This window comes from Copadichromis virginalis, linkage group LG19, assembly GCF_057382275.1.
Source record: "Copadichromis virginalis isolate Kocher_CV1m ecotype Utaka linkage group LG19, C_Virginalis_male_GT1.1, whole genome shotgun sequence".
Classification (NCBI taxonomy): Eukaryota; Metazoa; Chordata; class Actinopteri; order Cichliformes; family Cichlidae; genus Copadichromis; species Copadichromis virginalis.
The window spans coordinates 14885960-14911732 of NC_140636.1; the positions used below are offsets into that span (position 1 = coordinate 14885960).

At 48.0% G+C, this 25773-nt stretch overlaps 1 protein-coding gene across 5 annotated transcripts in view; it reads right to left on the reverse strand.

Moving 5' to 3' along the window:
- Window positions 1–25553, reverse strand: part of LOC146685787 (AT-rich interactive domain-containing protein 1B-like) — a 157922-nt gene extending 132369 nt beyond the window's left edge. For all 5 annotated transcript variants that reach the window (XM_085440531.1, XM_085440530.1, XM_085440529.1 and 2 more), the window contains exons 1-2: window positions 23631–25553; window positions 1549–1752 (exon numbers count right to left, since the gene is read on the reverse strand). In XM_085440531.1, coding sequence (XP_085296657.1) covers window positions 1549–1752; window positions 23631–24875 — 1449 coding nt within the window. In that variant the 5' untranslated portion in view covers window positions 24876–25553. The remainder of the gene's footprint in view (window positions 1–1548; window positions 1753–23630) is intronic.
- Window positions 25554–25773: the final 220 nt, after the last annotated feature.

Genomic DNA, 25773 nt, shown 5'->3' on the forward strand with positions numbered 1-25773 from the left:
TAGAAACTTTAGAAGCACAGTTCCCATGGCTATAGCCAGAGCGAACAACTAATTCTATTTGAACTAATTACATTCCATAATGCTAGGCAGTGATTGCTACCCCAACCACAGCCTCCCATATGTAATCCAGCAGAGGATTTCATCACAAAACACAACCGGGGATGTATTTTTCTGTGTGTCATTGGCTGTATGTTATTACGCATTGGCATCACACCCCCGCTCCCTCATAGCTGTTTGCATTTCATGCTACAAAACTCCTCCCGGGCCTTGATGAGACCAAGTCTCGCAGTGCTGACGCTAACCTCCCAGGACAGCACCGCCTCAGTGCGAGAGCTCCCAAAACATAATAAAAAAGATACAAATCGATGCCTCGATGTATCGTTTTATCAGAATTTATTACCCCTGACCGCCTTTCTCTGGATTTAGACAAATGAGAGCAGCTCCCACAACCTGAGTGGATCAACAGTAAACAGACATTTTTTATGTTTTCAAATGACACATTTTCATTGCATAATAGGAAAGATCGGTCGGAGAATGTGTGTGAACGTGTGTGTGCAGGACCATCTCCTCTGCTGCTGCCTGTACGCACATTGCACAATATTTTTAGACAATACAGGAAGTCTGCCTGTTAGTCAATATGTGTTTCTCCCCTTCTCTCTCTCTCTCTCTTTTTATACTCTCTTGCTATGTGTGGAAGCTCGCTCGCCCAGTGAGAGGTGTTCAAGTCCAGACCAACAGACCAGGCAGACTAAATATAGCCGGCAGTGACAGCAGGGAACACTGTGCTCCCCCCTCTCTCGCTGTGGTGCTCGGCACTGCTGCTTCACTGCAAACTACACTGGTGAATTTAAACTGCTATCTGCACGCACGCACACACACGCACCGAAGAAGTTCACTTTCTGCCAAAACTGTGGCACACACGTATCATTCACACAAACGCAAAGATAAAAGGGACGCAGATTAATACACACACACACACCATACCAGTCCAAATGGGATTTACTTAAGACTCAATAAAGCAGACAGAAGCACTATTGTCTCCAACACAGACCTATTGTGCTGCACAGAGACTGTGACGTGGGCCGACCGCGCTGCGTCTGTTTACTACACAGAGAGCATTCCACACACACACACGTACATGCCTCCAAAAGTAAATAGAGATGCAAAACAAAGTGCACAAATGCACCATCAAACAAGCATTAAGAAAGAACTGGCTTGCACGCACACACTCACACACACAGCATCAAACCCATCTCGCTCCAGTGGGAGTCTAACGGGAACTGAGTGATGAACAGGAGTGACACCACCACATGCCAGGGTGTGAGATGCGCTGCCTGGTATTTTAGGCTGCGTCTCAAATTGAACATGCCTTCAGGGGGAAATCGTTGGATAATGTTCGTGCGAGAAGCAAATGTCCCATTGCAATATCGCTTATAAAGGCAGCTGTGATATCTGGAACGGCACTGCAGAGAGGGCCGACCTATCCGCGATGCACGCCGGAGGACGAACGCGGGTGCAAAGATGCAGTGCTCCGGTTTGTTTGCGTACCTGCTGCTGAGGATACTGCATCCCACCCATGCCCATTTGACCCCTCCCCTGTAGGCTCATCGGGTATCGATGCGGGGGAGGCGATGCGTAGGGCTGGCTGGGGGGATAGGGTCCGGCCCCCGGCTGCTGCGGGGCGGAGTAGGGATTGTTGGCCATGCCGTACAGCTGCGAGCGCTTCATAGCCATGAAGTCCATGGAGGAAACCTGCAGGGGAGAAGAAGAGGGGTTATTAATGCATAGTCAGCATTTGGTTTTTGGCTAATACTTCATTCATGACAGTGCATTGTAATTGCCCGAGAGGCGTTCAAATTAATTCATCTGCTATCTGCCAAGTTGGAACCCCTAACTGAAGTCCACTTAGTGCACCACTCCAAACCACAGCCATCGCTGATTTATTTCATAATTGCATAACAAGTGAAAGCTTTAAATTAATGTCAACAGATCATAAATGAACAACAAATGGAATTAAATAAGCAAAGATGTGTATTGAGTAGCTATTTGGAGCAAAACTCTGCTGGAAAAGAGCCAAAATAAAATGATTTAATTAAAACCTAAAAGCTCGTATCTTTGTTTTAATGTCTCTGAGGCTTTTACAAGTGTTGTAAATGTTGTTTAAAGCAACAGGAGGCAACGGCAATAAAAACCTATGGCCGCGGTCCTGCAACCAGAGCCCCGCGGTGCCAATAACCACCGTACGACTCGTGCTATACAGCTGCTTACAGCAAACTGGCAGATAAAGCGATAGTTATTCTATTACTGCAGTCGAGTTTATGTACTTCCGAGTTTAAGTAAAGGTTGTGGGTGCAGGGGCGTGGATCCAAGCTTTTGTGACGGGTCATTTCAAACTCGCGAGCTTAAATCCCAGAGGGAATTCAGAGCAGCAAAGCAGTCGGGACCTGCTCTCCAAAGCCACACCTGGAGAGCTCGCTTCCCGTACGAGCACAGAGGAAAACCAAAGCCAGGACAGAGAATATGTCAAGGGTAATTTATTCCATTGTAAGTACTTCAGAGCCCTTTTACGGGTTGTTTGGGGTCCCAGTGAGCCATTGGAAAATTCCGGTACAGTGCATCAGGCTAATGCTAATCCGTCACCCGCAGCGGCGTGTTTGTCTGTCTGCTGGGCAGATAATGCAGACTTCTTCTATCTTCCCTCTTCTTCTCTTTTGTCTGTGCCGCGTAGGATCATGAGTGATTTATGACACTTTGTTCCTACTGTGTCTCTCTCTCTCTCTCTCTCACACACACACACACACACACACACACACACATTCACTTCTCCTCTCTCATTTCCAACTAACCGCCACCGACCCCCCCGCACCGCCTCTTCTTTCTCTTCCACCACCAACTCCCTCCTCAGTTCCCTCCCTTCTCCCCAACTCAATATCACCTCGTCTAGAGCGGAGGAGAAATTGCCGCTGCCTCATATTGCCAGGCTAATATCAAGAAGACATGTCAGGGGATGGGAGCACTTTATTCAGCAGGTTACGTGGACAGTTATGGCGGTCCAGCGTTAAAGCGTTCGCGCCTACTGAGGCGTGCACGTGGAATAGTTTGGAGGGGAGAGAGAGAGGGTGATAAAACTGTGTTTGGGCGGGGAAAGAGGGAGCGAGAAAGTTAGCGCTCTTAAAGTAATTTCACAGCAGGTGTGTGAGGAGGGGGGGCTTTCCTGCAAAGGTCTGCATCGCCGGATTTGTAACAGTATAATAATGAACTGCAGACACTCACTGCCCTTTGCTTTTCTTCCTCCGTGCATGAAAAAACGAAGTGAATCATCCCCCGTGTGAGGGAGGAGGAAGTCACCGAGTGCACCAGCAGAAAGGATCGACAATGAAACATTTAAGCAGAAGAGGAAACGCGACATCTAATCTGACAAAATGATTGCCAGCATTAAACTGAAGAACATTAGGGAAGAATAAAGTTATGAACCATTGTGAGGAGAACAAGTTTTAAGATGTTTCTGATAGAAAAATCTTTTTTTTACTGACAGACGGAGCGTTTTCAGAGAAAAGTTTGACTCATCGTATTGTATGCTTTTTCTTCTTATTGCTCAAAGAGACAATAAAGAGCATGACTGAGTGAGCTGCTCAGAATACTACAATACAGCTAAAGCAGATTTAGCTCTAAGTGCATCAACGCAGTAATATACAGAGTTAAACCAGTTGAACATCAAAGGGGAGATTTGTTGCGAGTATTTTGTTGATATGCTCAAACTGATGCCGGTCATATGTTTCAAATAATGGAGCGGAGGGCAGCGCATGACCCGCTCGAATGTTTGCACACCCACAGCACACAGACAGCACTAAGCGATGAAACGTCCTCGAGTTTCTGAAAAATCCAGGGCACTGTGCCACCCGTGATATGGGACACACACACACACACACCCTCCCCAACTCCATCCAGTTCACCAATCCAGCTCAAGAGGTCCTCGGTTTGCCAAAAACGCTGAGCGCAACACAAATAAATCCCCCACACGCCGCTGCCAAGTGTGCACGCGTACAAAAAACATTAAACGCTGCACTTACAAAGGTACTGAGGACGGAAAATAACCTCAGAGTTTTTGGAAGCGGAGAAGTGGACACTCGATTTTACACACACGTGCACATAATCCACGGCTTCAGAGGACACTGCGCTGGTTTGCACCTTCATATCTGCTCATAACTGTGGACATAAACACTGTGCAGCTCTGCACCTTCAAAATGTGTCTTTTTACAATTATTTGTATTTTTTAAATAGTAAAAGAGGTGATGATGACGGGTGCAGACGTTAGTCCTGATTAGGGTCTAATTCCTGCCTCGCAAGCCCACTGCAGGTCCTTGAAGAGAGGCCAGGGCGACAGTGGACTCAGGAGACCCACTTCCACTCGCCGGATCTTGCAAACTCTTTCACTTTCTGCCATCTTGGCTTGTGAACCAAAAGGGGAGTGAGTCTGCATTTTATAGCCAGAATTAAGTAAAAAATTCTTTTTTTTACCTGATTTTTGTTTCCCATGAGGCCAAAAATCAGACGTGAAATTAAAATCTGATTACTGACTGAGCCCTCCTCACCTCGTTATAAGGACGACACGTCTCCGTAAGAGTTAGGCCTCCCTGTGAGCAGGGCTGGGAGCACAGACTCACACAGACACACACACAGACACACACAGACTCACACAGACACAGTGGCAGATTCTGCTGATGGCTCTTTGTGTTCTCGCTGCATCGCTCTCATCTCTCTCCAACTTCCTCACACACTTTGGGGGAGATCTTAAATAAAACAGCCACAATCAAATTATATCAGGTACCTCGGTCCACCTTCGACGCACGGCGTTACCACGGGCAAAGAAAAGAAAGAGTATTTTCCGCCTCCCCAAACGGAGCCTCAAATCTGCTCTCATGACAGGTTCCACTAAATGAGATTTCAGCCCACTGCAGCCTTTTCCTAGAGATATGCCCACGATTCCCCTCACAGCACCAGGCACAAAAAACGACAACCATTCCTGACAAATTGAAACGTTATTTTTTTTCCCTTCCCGGAGAGAAATGACTGTACTTAGGAAAAAAATTATGAAAATGACACGAAGTGAATCTTGTTTGTGCCAGGAGGGACAGCAGATAAAAAACTAGAGGGAATACACAGAAATTGTTTTTTATTTTCTTCAAATGTGTTTTTCACTTTGTTCATCTGGGCATGCCATTCAACGGAGGAGGGGGAGGCGGCACGGGAGACAATAGTAATTCAACTGCTAAATTTAAAATTCAATTTATGAACTCCTCTCCAGCGCTGCGACTCTCGTGAGCTTTTTAGTTTTTTTTATTTATTTTTTTTTAATTTTGCAAAACAAAGCCATTAAAACAGAACATGGGTGAAATTACTGTGGGGTGAAACCTGCTAAATTGCTTTTCTGAGCTCAATCGACAACATTTTTATGTTGCGAAAATGATTTTACTCCTTCTTGCTTTAATGTGCTAAGTTGTTAATCAGAAAGAGACAAAACGCTCGACACAAAAGCCTCGGATATGTGGATTATGAGACACACACTGGGATCAAACGAACATAAAACAATATTAGTAAACGGTTATTATTCCAGTCCCATTTCAAATGGAGGAATTATTGGGGAAAACTGGCCCATTTATCCACCGCGGTGAGGGAATGCGCACGCACGCCCGAACAGGTCCACGCTGCCGTGGCTCGTCCTCACCTGAAAAACAAACTACAGAGGGAAAAATACGCTTTCCTATTCAGCAGGTGCAGGAACGCTCCTGACGCTCGCCTTCAGGGCTGCAGAGTTTCCACTAATATCTCCACTAAGGCAGTTTCCATCCAAGCAACAGTGGAGCAGAATGTGTTCCCTCGTATGATGTTCTTTATGGTCTACAAGCTGCTTTATTGAGACACAGCAACTTGTGAAATTATCTGACCATCAAAGAGCAATTCGCTGAACTATTACGATCCTCGTATCATCTGGCGGTTTAACGTTTTCTCGAGCAACACATTCCTGCAGGTTGGATGGGAGCGTTTCATTTCAGGCCCAGTGCACTGGGGGCTGCAGTGGGTGCTGTCGGGGTAAAGGTCTATTTGGCTGGAAAATCAGTGCCATGTGAAAACTGTAAAAAAATTGCACCTGTATGAAAATCATTGATTATCGTCTGTTTGTGTTGGGAGGACTTGTGCAGAGCAGCAGCTTTAATTCCTGCGTAATGAAAGCGTTTTAGCCTGTGTGTATTTGTGAGGAGAAACAAATAAGGATAATTATTGTCAACGGATCCTCTTTATCCTCTGCGCCGCGCCGGCCTCCGGAGAATCAACGCGCTGCAGCCAGAGCCGGTTGGTCTGCTGGGACAATCAGCCTCGTCTTTTATGTTATTTATTTGCACCGTGCAGCAGAGCGCTCTCCAGCTCCTATTACACTGCGGGGCCCGGCGTTGCCCAGGCCTCCAGAACAAAGCTCCGCATTTCAGGCTTGAAACCCAGCGCGCTTTGGGCCTACTGCTGCACACAGAAAATAAAATGGAAAGGGTGGAAAAAGAAAAGATGGAGGCGGAAAGACAAGAAGAGAGACTGCAGCAGTGGGCGAGTGCAGATCGAGTTCCATATTAATGTGTGCAAATTCCCCCGCTCCTGCTGACTAAGATTAGAAAAATTAATTTCATGGATGCAGAGACAATACTGATGTCATCAAGCGGAGAGGAGAGGAGCAGCACGCCGTTAACTCCTCCCTGCCCGGGCTCCACGAGGAGCACATCAGCCTTTAATATCAGTTTATCGCCTCGTTTCGATGCCAGATCGAAGGAAACACTGACAACAAAACGCCACACTTAGCCCTGACATTTCTTTCTTATCAATTCATCTCATCCTGAAAGCAGAACTGCGGCTGAGCGGCGTGCGCGTTGGCATTCCCGTGTGTGTGTCGCATCGCTTAGAAATTCACTGAATTATGTCCTGAAACACAATCTCATCCTGCATCTCAGCACGCACGCCTTGTTAGTAAAAAGTCTCATAACGAATGACAGTGTGAAGAGCAGTACTGGTCCGCGGGGAGCTAGGTAGAGCCAAATTGCGTTTCCTCAGCCCAATATGCCTGTATGGCACAGGCAGCTAGGCGTGAAGGCTGGCTAGCGATGAGAGGCATGAAATTGTCTGAGGAGAGAGAGGTGCAGGGCGCGACAGCCGTAGAGGAGGCGAGGGAAACGTATACACGCACGGCGGATGTTTCCCAATGGTGCCGTGAGTCGAGGAAGAAAAGCAGACAAAGAGAAGCCAGATAAGAGGTTGTTGTTATGAGGCCGACCGGCGGGCTTTTGTGTTTGGGGCAGCGCGCATAATAGCTCTCTCTCCTCGGAGCCAGCGATCGGTGCGCCCTCCACGATTGACACCAATATTTACACCACGCACGCGCACGCGCTCGCACGCACGCACGCGTTAGAGCGCTCAAAACAAACCCACCCCCTCCCGCGTGCTTCGGGAAAAGTTGCAGAGTGTTGTGTTTGTCACGGCCGGCACAAAGACGTCATTAACAGAAGGGGGAGGAGGGGAATGGAGGAGAAGAGAAGAGAGGAAAGGGAGGAGGAGGAGGAGGAGGAGGCGAGCGGCTGCTTCATCTGTCTCAAGTGAGATTGAGGTCGCGGGGTCGCCGGAGCCCTTTTCCTTTGCTGAGACTGGGAGCTGAAGAAGCGGCGGTGAGAGAAAGAAAACAGAGAAAGCCTCGATGACAAAACGAGACGCGGCCGACATGCCAGCGACACGCCATTACAGAAGGAAAACAAATAAAATGCCATCGTCTGCAAACAGTCAAGGAAGCATGTGTGAAAGAACACACGCTGCAAATTTGCCAGCCGCGTCTGCTGCCAGCGTGCAGTTTTCCCAGACTGAATCATTCAGGTTTTCACTGCATAACGAGGAGAAAAAAGACGCGAACACGGGCGGGTTCTGCTGAGAGCCAGGGCCGGACTGGGACATAAAATAGTCCCGGGCGTTTTGACTAGAGACCGGCCGCCATTATAGGAAAAATCATAAAGCCTTTGAATGAAAACAAACGCTGATGTGACAGTGATGCTCACTGTTCTGATGGTATATATGCATCAATCGTTTGTTGTAAGACTCGGATAATTATTTATTAAAAGCGAGACATTTGAAATGAGAATAAGAAAGTATTTCTTTGTGCCCCCCTCTCCCTGTTAATGCCCTACCTGGCCCCCTGGCAACACTTTGCTAGACCCGCCCCTGCACAGTTACCAGCTGTCAGCTACAAAGAAAAGGATCCTGGTGTTATTTGTCGCTCAGAAACAGTTCATAACTTCCCTTCAACTCATTCATGTCACCTAAAAGGTAAACCTGTTTCTCCATCACCTGCTCAGCTCTGATGATTCAGTAAGGACATCTCCTGGTTTCATCTTCATGTTTCCCTCTCACCACATATCCAAACCGACATCATGACCAGCAGGTTTACAGCTGTGGCTCCAGCAAACATCAGCTGATACTAGAAAGTAATATTAAATAAATTCTAACAACAGCTGATCAAACGTGCTGCTATTGTTTAATGCGACATCTGCCGGTTTCTTCTTTCTGGCGCAAAGTGATAAACAAACGAGAGAGAAAAGCCGATCAGCTGATCATTGATCAGTTTCATGATTGAAGTAGCAACAGGAGAGGGAGGGTGAGAGGATGAGAGAAGAAGAGGCAGCTGTGCAGTAAAGACAGAATAACTCCAGCTTTGTCTTTTTCATTGTAGCTGAAGTCCGGGACAAACTGTGTTTCTTTTCACCTCAACACCAAACGCGTAATTTTTTCTCTGAATACGAGACGGGACGGTTGGAAACTCTAATAACTAACCTTATAAATAAAATAAGATAAAACAAGTTCAACATCAGTAACATCATAGCACCCGCCCAGCTGTATAGAAACTCCGTCATGCTAGCTAGCACGCAGTACGAGTTATTGTAACTGACTGTAAAAAGTCAGCATAACGAAAATAAACTCCACCTAAACTTGGTTCATATCTGACCCAGATAGACTGCAGGGTAGGGCTGCACGATATTAGGAAAACCTACGATGTGCGATAACTGTGATCAATACTGCGATAACGATATGACTTGCAATAAAATAAATAGCAAAAAACAAACAAACAAATACATAATTTCCGTTTTACTGCAACAGTTTTATTTAATGAAAGCTGCTGTATTAGCAGTGTAAGAACAAAGTGCACTTTAACATTGAAACATTGCTCCCATAAAAAAACATTTCAACTCTTCAAACAGCTCTCTGTGGTTGTGTTGAAGATGATGGTGGAGATTAGTCGTGTTTCCTCTGGTGGTTGCCACGAGTGTTCGGCAAGTTTTGCAGAGCACCTGTGTTTGGAGAATGTCGTCTTTATCAAATCCAAAGTACCTCCAAATAAGCGAGGTACTATTTTTCAGCCTTTACAACTCTGACTCGTTGCTGCAGCGTTGTTCGCTCCCCGCCTGCGTAGGAGGCGGGCCTCTAATCCATTTGATTGGTTAATGCCGTGAAGGGCTCTATTCGACTGGTCAAATGTATAAAGGGGTTTCTTTGATTTGTAAATTCTTTAAAGCACGTGTGTAAACATTTTAAGGTACCCAATTACCGCAGTTTACGTCGTCTTTTGCGATGGGCCCATCGCGCAGGCTGATATCGCGATGACAATAAATTTTCGATTTATTGTGCAGGCCTACTGCAGGTCATAACTTCTTACCTGAAGTTCAGTTCACCGCCTCGGGTCTCTGCTCCTCCTGCCTTTCCGTCATCCACCCGCCAACGTGTTGCATCTGCTGGCCTCCACCACTTGCTAATGTTACTGAATCTGTGGAAGCTCCACAATAGCCAGCACCAAACAACTGAGTTATTTTTACACATCTCCTAGCATCTGGCCAATCCACCGCCTTTCAGTGTTTATACCGTTACGGAAAAAAAACGAAAAAACCCATCGGCCCATAAAAACGAGCCAGCCCATAACCAACTATGCTGAGAGCACAAGTCAAAGGTCAAGATTCAGCTTGCAAGCTCAAATGCTACAAATCAGCATCGTACCACCTTAAAAAAAGCTTCTCACCGGGCACAGAGCGCACTGAAAAGCCTCGAGGTAAGACCATGTACAGCTACTGCTTTGGACCCAATGCAAATGCTTTCAGGAAAGAGCACCTCCAACAGGGCTGCTTGCCTATTTTCGCATTACTAGGAGGTCTGCTATATTTCCAGTCTTTTCTCATCGCCAGGCGGGACTGACGTCTTTGGCCGGTGCCTGGCGCGACCCCGGGAAGGAGGAGGGCTGCTGAAAAAGCCCATTTCATCTCAGGGCCACAGTGGAACGAGAGGAATGCGCTGCTCTAACTTCGCCGGGCTGCAGAACCCCACGGAGAGCTGCTGTGACACGACCGAATGAAAGAGAGGAAAAATGGGCAGGAGGGAGCAAAATAACAATAACTCTATCCGCCCCCCTCTCAAAAAGGACCTGGCTATTAGAGTAAATGTGCTGCCCTTTTGCTTCCCACGTCTCCCGGTGCCCAAAGGAAATGCTGGCATTAAATATGCAGGCCAGAATCCCCCTTATTCAAGGAAATCACCACCTTTTTAATGGAATGCTGTTGGAGAGAAACTGCTTTTCTGCAGCTCGGATAATTACGAACGAGGCCCCGTATCACAAAGTGTGTTTATGAATTAGCAATGGTTATTCATGATATTGTGCTCAGAGTAGGGTGAAACTACATAAGCGAATACTAAGCGAGCGGACCGACAGAAATGATGCTAAAGGGTCCTGAGGGGGCCTTCTTTGCCATCCATTAGTCTTCCCTGTAAGGCAAAGCTTAACGAGCTCCTACAGGCTGGGAAGCTGGCCACTGAAGGAGAGGGAGCAGCGTAAATTATGAATATGAAAGCATGTGAAGCAAGGCCACAATAAGTCCCCCCTTCACATTATTGAGTTCTTGTCTGATGCTTCCTCGTCGATTTCTGACACACAGGTGTAGCGCCTCAAAAACGTCTTCGTGAAGGAATTAATAGCGATAACAATTCGACAGCGTCTAAAAAAGGAAGTTGACAGAAACTAGGTCATCCCTGTGGTGCAGTTAAAGAGCTGCCCAACTAAAAACAAGGATTTACATTCAGCCAGTTTGTTTTGGAGGACTGCCCAGTCCTCCCAGGGTGGAAGCATCCATATTTCTCCTGCGGGTGATCCATCACTTAAGCCCCCCCCCAAGAAAACACAAATACAAACAACAAACAGATATCCTGACCTTCCTTCCTCAGGCAGATATTAAATACTCATTAAAAGTCACCTGAAACCATTTGAACCTAATTGATTTCATTATCGGACTCTGCACGACGCACAAGGTCCCCACGTCTGATAGCTCAGCTGGAAATGTGCAAAGTTAATTAGAAAAAAATTGATTTTCATATCATTTTTTTCCCTCTGCTCAAACGCCGTGAAGTGACGTGGAGAGAGACGCGCTGATGGAGCTGCGGCGATATTCAGCGTGGATGGGAACATGACGTGTTTATGCCTGCAGAGGTAATGTGTGTGTGTGTGTAGCTATGACAGATTGTGTACTAGCGTGCTAAGGTAATGTTCTAGCCCCCCCCACACCAGTACCTCTTAACCCCTTCACCTACAGCATGTCTACTCTCCAGCACGACCCCATCTCGCTCCCCACACGGCGGTCAAGGCAGCACCAGCAGATGTGGCCTTCATTTTCTCCCGTGATGAATGCGAGTCTCTGTGCTTCCTCCTCGCTGGGAAGACTTCTCCCAAACATCTCCTCGAGTCTGGAAATAGGCTCCCCTCCCTGTGGCCCCTCCGGGTCACCCTCTGGGAGGCCGAGGCTTTGTCAGTCCAGGCCAGGCCTCCCATCTCCGGGGCTCTGACTGGGAATCAATCACTGAAGTTGGCTGGGAACATGAGGCGGGGGAGCTGGATCGATCAATGAGAGGCTCCAGGCCTGTGGGAGCCCTGATGCATGGCCCGACTGCACACACACACACACACCTCTGACTCCAGCTGAACTCCACCATTTACTCCCATCATTGCTAAGCCCCAGGGCAGTTGTGTTTACGATGGCCTGGCTGCACCATATGAATACCATGTGACTGGTAAAACTGAGCGATATTTGCAGTTAAATGACCTTAATTAGATTTCAACGTGAAGTCTCCAGCACTCCTGAGTGTGCACAGAATGAGTTTTCATTTTGTTTTTGCTGCACGAGGAATGAAAAACGGGGAAAAAGCCGCTGAATTGCACTTGTTGTGTCAAGTTGGACATTTGTAAGAGCGCAGCAGATCGAGCCAGAATAACTACCCCGATTGCGACTTGTTTTACACACCAAACCCTGACCGACCTTTAACTCTCAGGTTTTTATTAAGAGCCAGACATATTAAAGGAACGCGTACATATTTCCCAAGAGAGGCTGCGGATCCTTGGCTGCGACACACGGACTCCACCATGTGACCAAATCTGTGAAAGAAAGTGTGCGTTTGTCTGTTCTTTGTACTGAGCTGCACGCCATATATATGACTTTACACACTGTGGATGCAACTTAAAAGGATTCTGAAAATGGCCGTGTGCTAACCATGTTTGAGTGTGTGTGGAAAGGCAGGAATTCACACACACATCAGTATAACTGTAAGTGCACAGCATGCTGGCGAGTGTCTGCCAGTATGAGCGAGAAAATGTGTGCAAGCATTTTGCATGTGTGCGAGCAGTGTGTACCATCTGTGTCCAGATGTTGAGTAGAGAGCAGCCTGCATGGACAGCCAAACAGTTGGCAGGCCTTCTGACAGGCCTGTGTTCCTTATTGATAGAGGGATCACAGAGACAGAAGAGTCAGCCGTGCTCAGCTAGACCACAATATTGTCCTCTCTGCTGTTATTCATCCCAGTCAGCCAGGAGAAAATGGGATGTTCTGAGCCAAGTTTGGAGCTGTCAGATCTGGGCCAAATAAGAGTTGAACGGGTTTCAAACATTTGGAAAACAGCACGAGGAGCGTTTGATTTGTCACACGCACGCAGCCAATTTCTCGAATGTAGAGCAAAAGAATTTCATTGTGTTTCAGTTCTGACACACGTGTTGTTAATGCAGGTAGAAATACGGCTGAACCTGAAGTGCACATCGGGGTGAACGGCAGCAAGGACCAACATGTTTGCAGAGCGGTTGGACTGGTTCCTCGGTTTTTCCTTGACTGACTGCAACACTTAATCTGATAATTTCAGTGTGCTCGCGAGGCCGGCGTGCAAAACAAAGCTGAAGGAATACAGCACTGCAGACAACTAACAAAAAATAATTTCCCCCAGGGATCAATAAAGTATTCTGATTCTGATTCTGATTCTGAACTACACTGCAACAAAGAAGGTGACGTGACAACAGGAAGCTCCTCTGCTGCTTCATTTCTACGACTGCCAGGCAAAAACCCCTTCCCTGACCCCTGACCCCTGTGCCAGACTTATGAAGCAGAGCCGACATTTATGGAGGGCAGACCCTTTTCTGGGAGCTTTCAAGTTCTACAGCCGACAGTTTTGCGAGGGTCATCCGAGAGGAGCAGCCGCGTGTGGAGGCGAGAGCACGCCGAGCCGCCCGTTTTAAGAGCGGCCTCGAGTCTCGGAGGATTCGAGGCGTCGCAAGCTGCATCTGCACGTGTGCGGAAGTGGCACGCAAAATCACGCAAAGATAAAAACAAGTGGCGGAAAACAGCGTATCAGAGAGCGTCCTGAAATTTTATCAGGCGATATCGAGGCTCTCATATCTGTCATCTCTCTTTCATCAAACTCCTCCGTCCCGTATACAAATTATTCATGCCAGCAGCTAAATGTATTCATACCATTCTGTTTACTTTATTACTCCACTTTTATTCTGCTCTTTTCCCCACATTTGTTTACAAGAATAAAAGCCTACTCTGACAGAATTATCCCTCTGCACAACAAAAATAAATCACAGCGCTTGCACACACATCATTCACATTCAAAGAGCACAGCTAAATTATAGATGGCCCCTTTTCTCCCCAAATATGCATTTCATTAGCATTTCCTTCGCCTGTTGTCTTTTTCCCCCTATTCTGCCCGCCTGCACACGACCCACTCGTGTGTGTGTGTGTGTGTGTGTGTGTGTGTGTGTGTACATGACTGCAGAACGGGAACAGCCTTGCAGCAAAGCAGGACGCGTCCCCTTTCCCAAGCCTAATTTAGGATTCAATTACAATACTCTTTAAAAAGCGTCGACTTCGCAATTAATTATTTTAAGATTAGCCTGACAGTAATGGGCCTCCCACCGACGCCAGGCAGCGTACGACTGCCCGCCTGCACCCAGGACTGCTGTCTCTTCATTCACTACACACACGTCTACACACACATGTGCCTTTACTCTTTCATTCTCCGTCCTCTTCTTCCGAGGAAACGGACGAATCCTCCCCCTTCTCACCTCTACCTGCCTTCTTTCCTTCTACCTGGCCTCACAGTTGCGTTTCACTTTGTTTCTTTGCGTTGTGTCACACAGCTCATGTTGCTTCGGCACAGCGGACTGCTTTTCACGAGCCACGAGCCACTTCTCCCACATCCTCCCGCGTCCCCGGGAAACGTTGACGGATGAGCCCCGCAGTAATGCGCGCACGCACGTCAGCACTCGCGCCCGAAGGCTCACGCACAGCCGTCTGTCACTGCTGCTGCCAGGCGTAAGCGAAAAAACACGCCGCCCTCCGCCACGCTTTGATTGGAGCCAAGCGAAGCATTTTTCCTCCCCCTTCCTCTTCACTGCCGCCGCTGCTTTTTTCTCCCACCCTTCACCACCACCCCCCAAACCTGTTTTTTTTCTTTCCTCGTTTCGGAAATGAAAGTCATCATCCATCCCTTTACTCCCGCCGCCACGACTCCCACCCGTCACCCCCGGGCAAACCTCAGCCGAAGCCCCCGATTCTGTTTATTTAAATATTTGATATGTAAGCAGTCATAAAATAAATGTCAGAGAGGGGAAGGGAATGGATATGTGGGGAATGAGGCCATTACGGGTAATGGTTTCTGATGCTCGTCACCCCCACAGTCTAACACCCCCACCCCTCAACCCCACCACACCCCTCAACCCCACCACACGCAAACCTCCACATGACAGAGCCTGCAGTCGCTGAAGCAACAGGGGAATACAACAACAGGGAGACGGGGCCTGAGCAGTCTGAGTGTGTGTGTTTGTGTGTGCATCACAAAAGCATAGACGCAACAGCTGCACACACACACTCACACACGCACTTGTTCAACTAGCGATATGGAAAATAGGCCCTCCCATGCACAATTGACTTCTAATACATTGTATACTCCTCAAACCATCCATTTGCCAGGCATTGCAATTTCAGGGGCCCTGAAAGCAGCACTTTGCCAGCACTTTGCAAAATACCTTAAAAAATCTGCAGCCTTTACAAACGCGCTCTCACAGTAACTGCCAACTCGAACATGTCTCTTAAAGTGACAACACAGCCGCGTTCCTGGGGATATTGAACGCCGCTTTATCGACTCGCCAGAATTTTCATGTTGGACACAAGACCCCACGCTACCTGCTGTTTAGACACCTCGTCCGCCAATACCATTCCGTGCACGCTCACGTGTACGTCTCCCAGCTAGTGGCACCCGAAGGATTACATGTCTGTGACAATTTCACCCAGGAACTGATAAAAAACGAGAGGTAGGCGGGGTGAACGCATCAAGCGCAGCGCTGAGAGAGAGGGAGAGGCTCTGATGGTGTACTGTGAACAACCTTGAGTTTCTCCTTGATGCTGAGATACTCAAATACTGCAGATCAGCACAAAAAAGAAAAGATCTCCAATTAAGAAGAAAGAAATCACAGCAAAATGTTCATTAGTGCCGATGGTGTATTGGTTTGGCATTTTAGGGCCTTTTATTCTCAGACCTTTGCCTAACAAGCTCCCCGGCCACACCGAAGGGCTGCAGGGGGGACAGTGACATCACATCGGGAGTCAGAAGTCAAGGAGAGGTGTTGCCGGCTCTTGACCTCGTCACCTCTAATTGCTGAAACGTGCTGTGATTTTCCCATTTGTCAGCATGCAGGAATGTCTGCAAGCATGTCCAGCCTTGCCTTGTGATGTAAATGGAGCACACACACTTCTCCAACACCCCCAAACTCCACTTTTAGCTTTCACGCTCCTAATCGTGGCATAAAGAAGCCCGTCCCCACAGCACTGCACATACATACACTCATTTAAACACTCTGTGTCCCTGCTGTCCACACACATGCCTATGATCGCCTTCCTCAAATGCATACCTGCATTTCCTTCACACACACACAGCCCTCTGCCCCTTCTGTCTGGGTCAGGGAGCCCTCCAGAGCACCTCGCCCTCTCCGCTGTTAATTACCGCTAATTGGCCCTGCTCGTTTTTTCCCCCCACTATAATGAAACCATTCATCTTTACTACTTAATGAGTAGGCAGTGTAGTCACCAGCCAAGGTCACTCACAACTCGCATCCAAACGACAGAAAGAGACTTTGGAAACAACTGTGGGGGAAAAAGACGAGAGACAAAAGAGCAGAAAGAGATAAACGGGCTGTTTCAAACACAAAACGTGAACTTGCACCAGTTTGCATACATGACTTGGCTCTTTGGAACGAAGCCAGCGTGTAAGAAAAAGTTGAGAAACGTCTGGGAGCTGTGGGAGTCTGCAGCGTCCGACTAAAACCACAACACAGAGAGGGGATTTCCAAAGACAGACTAATTAAAACGGGGTTATGTGAATGAAAACAATAGCTCTCTAAAAGCGCCGACCAAAGCCGTAAATATAAAAATGCATTTTCCAAATAAATTAAGAGCCTTCTCTCTGGCTTTAGCACACATAATTATCAAAACAACCCCCCCCCCAGTGCAGGACCCCGCCCCAGCAGGTGAGAGGGCAGCACGTTAGGACGTCTCAGCCACCATAAAACACCTAATTAATACTCAACGCCTCAAATATTAGTCAAGGGGTTGTGTTGCAATCGTATCTCGGGAGATTCTAAAAGAAGGCAAGTTATTGCTGGGGAGGAAATAACCACACAGAGTTATGAATATCTGGATAATGATGCCCAGGAAAGCTGTATTTAAATTCCCTTAAAGACACTCGAGTGAAACTCAATTCAGGTCTTCCTAAGGAAAGATAAAACTCTGCACGTCTATATTTGTCTGATGCTGATAAATTACCTGGAAATAAAGTTATAACTCAATGAATGAGAAGAAGATTTTATGGTACAGCATGTTTCACATGTGCAGCGCGGGGTCAGCGGGTCAGACGGGAGGAAAATATCTTTATGCCGCCGCCTGCGTGAGCCGGGAAGATGCCAGTCTTTGCCTAACAGCCAGCAATTTCTTTTCAGACCTTTGGTCTTTCCCTCAGAGAAGAATGGCCGTGTTGCGGTTTCTCCTTTCAGCCTCGTGCAGCGCAGCAGAAGCGCGAGCGGTCACGTGCTCCAGCGTGGCGATCAGCCCGGCGCGTCAGTGTTTATAGATGGGACGCTCTTCTATGGATTATGTTAATGTGGTATTCCACGCTTCCCTCTGGCATGTGTCTGACATTACAGTAACCTTTGCATGTTTAGCCAACAGTAACTACGGATGTTCATCGAGCTGGGCGGCGTGCACGCGTGTGCACACGCTCAGAAACGCACAGACATGCAGGCACAGCAGCACGGGGAGATTAACTCCACACAGCAAACAAATGCTCTCGCCATCCGTATTGATATTCTTTGAAGGAATTAACATCTTAAAGAAATAAGACATTTAAACACCAAAATAAAGTTCACTCATGTTGTCGATATCTAATCCAGTTCATCCGGTTTGTGTCAAAGGAGTGGCTGGAATGTAGAGCGCACACGTCCGGCTGCATCACGCTCACAACAACAAACTACATTTTCAACACAACCTCTCATCCCACAGACACCAGCTCCAAGCAGTGCGAAGTATGCATCTGTGTTGTGCAGCCACTGAGCATGCATCTCTGCACAGAAGAGGATGTGGTGTGAATGACTTCCTAAATTATTGAGAGAAAATTGATCTAAATGAAGCAGAGTTCAGCCAGGAGTGACCGAGAGCATCCTGTTGTGACCAGTGTCTATAAAGTCCCACAATTTGGGGTTTGGAGAGGTAAAAGATGACAAGATTATGCTGTGGCTCTGAAAAATATATCCGCGTGGTTGAGTGCACGTTTAAGGCCGAGCGCATGTGTGGAAGAGAGGAAAACCAGAAACTCGGAGCATCTCTGCGTTGCATCGTTTTCCTATTTCTGTCTTCCTTCACAAACGACACGCAGCACCGTGCTGGCCGTGTTTGCTTTTTGGTTTTTTTAGCTGAACAAATGGTCCCACCATGCCAGAGCTGATTAGGATCAACTCAAGCCAAACAGCAAGATGTGTGACTGGAGAGCAGAGCCTACAGTGTGGTGGAAACAGTGAGAAGTGCAGAGGCTTTGATGTGGAAAGTGACAGATGACGGCGATGATAATTTTGATGATAATGATTTTCTCGCAGGCTGGTAAGAGGATGGTGGCAGCACGCTATTCATACATGAAGTCACACACACACTGTGTGTGTGAACCAATCATTTTTCCTGAGCAGTAAATAAACGCAGGCCTGCATCCACTACTCTCACCTTCACATTATTATAAACAGAGTATCTATGAGCAGGGCTGAAGACAAACCTCAAGGTAAAGAAAAAAAGGGGGATTCTCATGATACAGTGGGAAAATAATGTGCACCAAAAATCTTCTGAATTCCTGAAAACACTGAAGATAATCTGCCAATTAACCTCCTCTCCTCTGCTTTTGTTGCACTGAAATGTTGGACCATTAGCTCTATTGTACAGAAGGAAGTGAGGGAGACTTGAATCTTAAAATGTCACGCTGGTATCTTAAAATTTTCATTAATTGCAGCAATCACAGAATTGCTCATTTCCGAAGGGACCGGCGGCTACGCTTCCCGTTTCCTCTTCTGCTGCCCACAGAGGGGAGAAGGGAAGAGGAGTGTGCAGCCCACAGATCTGCTCAGGATTGTGTATAAATATTCGATAGGACACGCTTACTCTCTAAATACCTCTGGCCTGACCGCTGGTCCCCCGGGAGACCTGCAGAGCTACTGAGAGCGAGGCACAGAAAAGCAACAGAGGAGAAAATACAAAACGAAGCATCTCTCTAAGCAATAAGTGCATCAACGTATCTGTTTACCCATAGTTACATTTATGTTCCTGAGCAAGAAAGAAAGAGAAAGAAGGAAGCCCCCTCCTGTGGTGCTCGGGGGGTCCGTCCATTCAAGAGCCGCACGTGGCTAATTAGCATATTTGAAAGTCAGAGCAGCGGGGTTGGGGGAAGCTGGGGCGCCACGCCCCCCCTCACATACACAACAGTAAAAAAGAAGGAAAAGAGGAAGCCCAGTGTCTGTGTGTTCGAGTCAGAAATAGTTCTTTTTCTTCACATTTTCATAAAGCTGAAGTCGGGAGGCGACTGGAACCGTGCTGACATTTCCCAGAGTTCACACACTCATTCTCTCGGTAAACTCGGCCAGGCCAACTCCACAGAGGTCGGCGGGCCTCCCTGTGACTCACAGCAGATATCGCCTACATTTCTACACGTGCAGCCTTCCTATGGGCCGTCTGCCTCCTCACACGCAGACAGGACAGCAGCAGACTCTGTGTTTATGTCAGTGCCAAAGGACCTCACGCCTCCTGCAGCAGCTCTGTGTTTAATTCTGCGATTATTAAACAATGAAAATGGTTCAAGTGGCATTAATACGTCTGCGTCTGGTCCATCAAACCTGAGGTGAAGCCTAACAAATAACAAGTCCTCAGAAAGAAATCCAGAACTTCTGACTACTTCATCCACCTCGAAGTGTCAAATCTCCCATATGAACAATTAGCCGTCTTCCCCAAAACTGCTTTGTTTTTTATTTCACGGCCGCCCCCTGACGCCGGCAGCTCGGGGAAGACGGAGCTGAGAAACAGCTGACACAAAATCAACACCCGCTCACAGTAATTAAATCCTTTCTTCAGGGCATTTACTCACCAACCTTTGACTCCAGGGGATGCTGTGAATGCATAGCAGGGCCGGAAGGGGAAAAAAAACAAGTACAATCATTTTATTAGCCGGTTAATAATACACAGGCTTTACATCCAGTGATGCAACTGGGCAGTTTTTTTTTTTATTCTTATTATTTTTCAGGATCAGAATTAATTGGTGTTTTGTGGAAACCGCATGTAGACCAGGGAGAACCCCGGCCTGCCAATTACCTACGCCGGCTCCACGTTTCATCCAAGGAAGATGAAAAATGCTGCGCAGGCCCTTATCGGACACAACAGAGCAAATTAAAATTTCACTCTAGTGTTGCTAATCAGCATCGCGCTGGCTGGCCGAGACAGATGTAAACAAAACAACATAAACAAACGGCAGGCGGGGGGGGGGCTGAGGTTGGACTGCTTACTGCTGACGAAAGGACTTCAGCCTGCCACGGCCAGCACATACAAACAGAGGAAAGAAACACAAACACTCAAGGACACCCACACACACAGAAACATCTAAAAGCACAAAGCCCACACACACACACACACACACACACACCTGCGTGTCCATTTCCTGACCAGACCCCGTGGGCTGTCCATCTGATGCAGAACATGTACCATAAATTAAATTCCAGCAGCCATACTCAGGCCCATCACTATGCACAAGGCTCCCCGAGATAGCCGCATAATACAAAGTGACATTGATGCATTGCTCCCATTATAAAGTCTTTGTTCGTATCACACTAATAATTCATAAGAGAGAAATGTAAACAGTATGCACTGGAGAGCACTGCGAGCAGGGATCATTTCAAGGTAAGCACATTACCCAAGGATGGGATTCGGTCGAGCCTTTGATAACGCAGAGCTACCGAGCTTTGATTTCAATTCGAAGAAGAAGAAGAAAAACACACACAAAGGAAAACACTGAGCATAATAGTGACAAATTAGTGGAAACTGTAAAAATCCATTAATTTTTGTTTTATTAGGTCAGATTTTAAAAGAGTCGCTGCTGTAATTATCTCAGCAACACTATCTCCCTCTTACTAGGCCCTCATTATTATCTGCTAATTGCTTTTTTCCTTCTGTGTGTGTTGTGTGTGTTCTGATTAGGAGACAACAGACGGATGCTCGTCACATATAGGACGAGATAGAAAGAATTTTATTTGCGACGTAAACTTAAATAAGTCGTTAAAATTGCATGTGGTGTTGTAGCGGTGCAATAGTTGCACGGTGTGTGTGAGGAGGAACCACAGGCAGCAGAGAAACACAGGAGGAGACATCCCAGCAGAAAATCTCAAACTACAGCCACAACAATGCTCAGCTGCCCTCCAATCAAACGCAACCCGGGAATTAGAAAAGAAGGTTCAATGTCATTTTCAGGAGTGTCGACACGCACCTGTACACACACACAGCCTTCAGTTTGGTGAATGGCCACTGTAGTGGGATGTTGTTGTGGGGGGGGGGGGCAGCAGTGTAAATGAGGTGCACTCGTTTTGTTCACAGCTTGCTCCTGAAGAGAGGCAGTGGGGAGGGAAATTGAATTTGAAAGAGGGGAAGCTGTGCCAACAGGTGACAGAGGCGTGCTTCGACCAAACGCACTCTGAAGTGAGGCGCAGTCATATCACGGGGCCAATTTGGAGGCAGTATTATGCACTACACCGCTCTGCGTTTTTCACACAGCCTGTCACAGCGCGCAGGAGAGCACCGCTGCCACTCCAAATATGAATTAAACATAGGCCTTTTGTAGCGTGAATATACCGCTGCTGAAATGTTGGTAGAGTCAAGAAAAAACAGAGTAGCACACTCACTTACTCCCAGAGTGGAAAACTGCGACATAAAACTGGTAAATGTGAGAGGAGTTTCGATGCGTGGTGTGTCAGAATGAACAAAAATGCAGAAGGAATGAAGCTCATGCGCCTGACTGATCTGTCTGTCTGCGATTTAATAAATAGAAGTCATGCAAACAGCCACTAATAATTAGCTATTGTGTTACAGAGTTAAATTGCTCTAGTTTTCTGGTGACCATCTTATCAGTGCATAATTTGCTACGATCAACACAACAGCAATCCCTCCCACGCTAAAACATTCACTTCATTTCCTCAGCATCTAACACAAATTGCCTTTGATTGAAACAATGTAGGCTAATGAACTGCTTTTGTTTTGTGAGAGGCAGACACTATAAGCTGTGCTCAGCCACCTTGCCCTCCAGTCGTCCAGATGTGCCATCCAGCAGTGCGCATAATTTAGTGCGTCGAAAACAACCTCACGATAACGGCTCTTCTGGAGAAACTCTATGATGTTTAGGTTCGGGGTTCTCGACTGGCAGCTACTCCCTCGCCTGGCTGCAGGTCTGCAGGCAGCAGAAATGTTGGGGGGCGGGGGGCACTTGCTCCGTCTCCAACACTGTCACTGCTCATGTCCCCAGGAGGAAAGCATTCAGCCTCAGCTGCAAGAGCATCCAACAGCTTCAGGGGCTACAGGGTAAAAGCTGAAGGAGGGCTTCTGCAAAGCCTTTTATTTCTAAATATATCTATTATTATACTGCATTATATATTACATGGCAATTAAATAAAATAAATAAAAGTGTTGTACAATTTTTGACAATTCTGTTTAATCAGAAAAATTTTAGCCCAATAATTCATTTTTTAAAATGTTCCACACTGAATTCAGCGTGTGTTTTCTTCTGTTGTGGCAGACACTGCAGCCTTTTGCATGTCTGCTCAGCAAGGAGAAAAATAATGGAAATGATCAAGAGCAAGCTAACCTTCAAAAAACTTCAAATATTACACTGGAAGGCCTCCAACGCCACAATGTTCCCAAAAGACGCGAACGCATCACCACTCCAGGAAAAACACCCCTGCAAGAAATCCTCCGGATTTTTCCTGAATGCCTTCTGCCCAGCGGGGCCACAGGGAGCCAATCAGATGGCTGACTGGGTGTCAACTGTACGCCTGGAGTACACAAAGCTTTTAGCTACTTTACCTCCACTATTCAAATTCCGAACAGGGAATAAACAAGACGCGCAGGAGCGCTCCAGCTCCACGCAGAGCGCGCAGAGGAGGACAGGCGCCTTTTCCATGGGCGCAACGGCCGATGCCATTTCAACTGAGCTAACAGACGAATGCTGTAGTTTGTTAGCATGTTATCTTCTACGTGAATTTTTCACGGGTGCTTCGAACACAGCACCACTTCAAAACAGGGCCTTTGGCACCACGTCGGCACAGAGGTGAACCTTCCAGCGCGGCCGGGTTTTAGTTTGGCGCATGAAACTGCAAAACTGAGGAGTACACAACTGCAGTGTGGACATGTAAGCTGTGGTGACAGAACGCGGGCTATTAATGAGCCCATGTGAATTTTTAAAAAAGCAACTCCAATGCGTCTTCAAAAAAAAAAAAAAAAAGAATACATGAAAGAAATACATGCGCGCAGATTTCTTCCCACTGTTCATATTAAAGCCTCAGTCAGAGGTCTGTGCGTATGTGTGTGTATGTAACAATGTAACACGATTTTAAAGGTCACACACACACACACACACACACACACAGCATCATGAGGACACCGGGGGGGCTCACACAAGTTTCTTAAACTCACCTGCGTCCTGCCGAGGCCCTGCGTTGCGTTGCCAGGGTTCATTGCGTGTGGATGGCTCCTCTGCTGCCCTCCCCAGTGGGCCGAAGTGGCTCCATACTGGGACCCCACGTCTTTTCCCGGGCCCATGCCGGCTTGCTGCTGAGCCGTAGGGCCGCTGTAGTCCTGATAGGCACCCCCGTAGCCCCGCATCATCGGGCTGGGGGACGTCAGCAGTTGGTTGAGGGTCGGGGTCGCCCCCGAGGGATGCTGCTGCTGCTGTGGCTGCGGCTGGGTTTGTCCCGGGAACCTCTGGAAGCCAGCCGAAGCAGCTCCCAGAGGAGACTTGCCGTGGCTCGCAGAGGAGTTGCTGCCCATCATCATGTTCCCAGGTTGCCGACATCCAGAGGGGCCCATCATCCCGTAGCCCCCGCCGCCGTAGCCCGCTCGGTAGGCGGGATACTGGCCGTACTGGCTGTTGTGGTACCCTGCTTCGTGGGAGTTCTCCATGCTGTTATGTGCCGAGGAGTGCGTTATCCCCATCCCGCTGCTTTGTTGCTGCTGCCCGCCATGTTGCTCGTAGCAGGGCCTCGGAGTGTAATAGTTGTTATTGAACTCGGAGTTGTTACTCGGTGGCCCCAAGTTCGAGTGCTCGTACCTGGCGGCCATCATCCTCTCGGAGGGCTTACAGGTGAGCTCCCCTTCACCTTTCCCTGTCATGTGCTGCTGCTGTGGCTCCTCCTGGCCCCCCAACAGGTTCTCTTTGCCGCTGTGGTGTTGGTGATCCGCGCTCCTGTCCCCGCGGGGAACCTGGCCGTTGTTATTGGCGCTGTTGTTACTTTGGATCTGCCGCTGCTGATGTGGCGCAAACTGGCCGAATTGCGGCGGCGGCTGCTGCGGTGGCTGAGACTGAGGGGGATCTCCGCTCCCCGCACATTTCAGCTTGTGGTTCGCGATCAAACTCGACTCCATCGAGGAAGGGCTCGAATTAGTCGACGCCGTGGCGGACGCGAGGTTATTCCCAGCCTTGTCGTGTCCGTCCGGAGCGCCGTGACTCGTGGAAGTTGAATGGACCATGCTGAGCTCGTTCCGGCGGTGATGATCTACATTATTCAGAGTCCCATCTCCAGCAGCCAGCATCGGTCCCGTTCGCTGTCCTGTACCTCCTCCTCCGGATTTCCCCGAATTGAGCTCGGGACCCAGACCGCCGGCTAGTTTCTTATTTTTGCTGTTGGTTCTGGTCGGAGCCGATGCCACTTGCGCAGCCATGGTCACTCCAACATCTCAGCGCGCAGTGACAGCGAGCCCCGACCAGCCGCGCGCGCACAAAATAACACAGAGGGGAGAAAACACGAGCTCAGGGGTCAAAAATAAAACCCGCGGAAAAAGCTTCGCCTGGCTGTCGCGCTGCTGCTGCGGTGGCGTCAGCGAGGCTTCATCTTCAAAGTTTCTCTGGCAGGTTTAAAGAAACTTTTTGCCTTCCCCCCTCCGCCTCTCCTCCATCCCGGTTCTCAGTAATGTGTAGCAGCGTCTCCTGGAGCCCTTGTGGCCCAGCATGGCATGAGAGAGAGCGGGCTCTACCAGCTTATCCACCTCCAGGGCTCCGGCGTGCCTCACATGGAAAATCCGGACTGGAGTAGCGAGCCATTAGGCACGCCGCGTAACGGTCTTTCCACGTTTACAATAATTTGCGAATCGATTTCAGGATAAAAAACGACCCGCGCGGTGCCAAAACGGTGCTCGCAATACACAACATGCCCCCGGAGTCATCACAACGCCTAGCTTTAATTTATCAGCACATCAGGAAACCAAGACGGAAAAGCCGACCTTTAACTTCAAAGTTTGTTTCGTTTTTGGATGAATTTACAAATCACGTCCTCGCGTGCTGCTCCACTCCACGGCGACCCTCCAGACGAGCGCGCTAACGAAACATGAAGTTAGGCTTTGCGAGTTTCTGCGCCATTATCCAGATCAGATTTTCCCTCTCCCCACCCTCCCTCCCTGTCCCTCGGCTCAAGCCAGTTCTCTGCAGCTCTGACAGCAGTCGGGCACGCAACCGCAAGCGGTGCGCAATAATGTTGCCATCCGAATAAGAACGTAAGCTCACTTTATAACAGCTTTAACGCCCCAACACCTCCACCACGGTTCCCATCACAGTCTTGTTTTC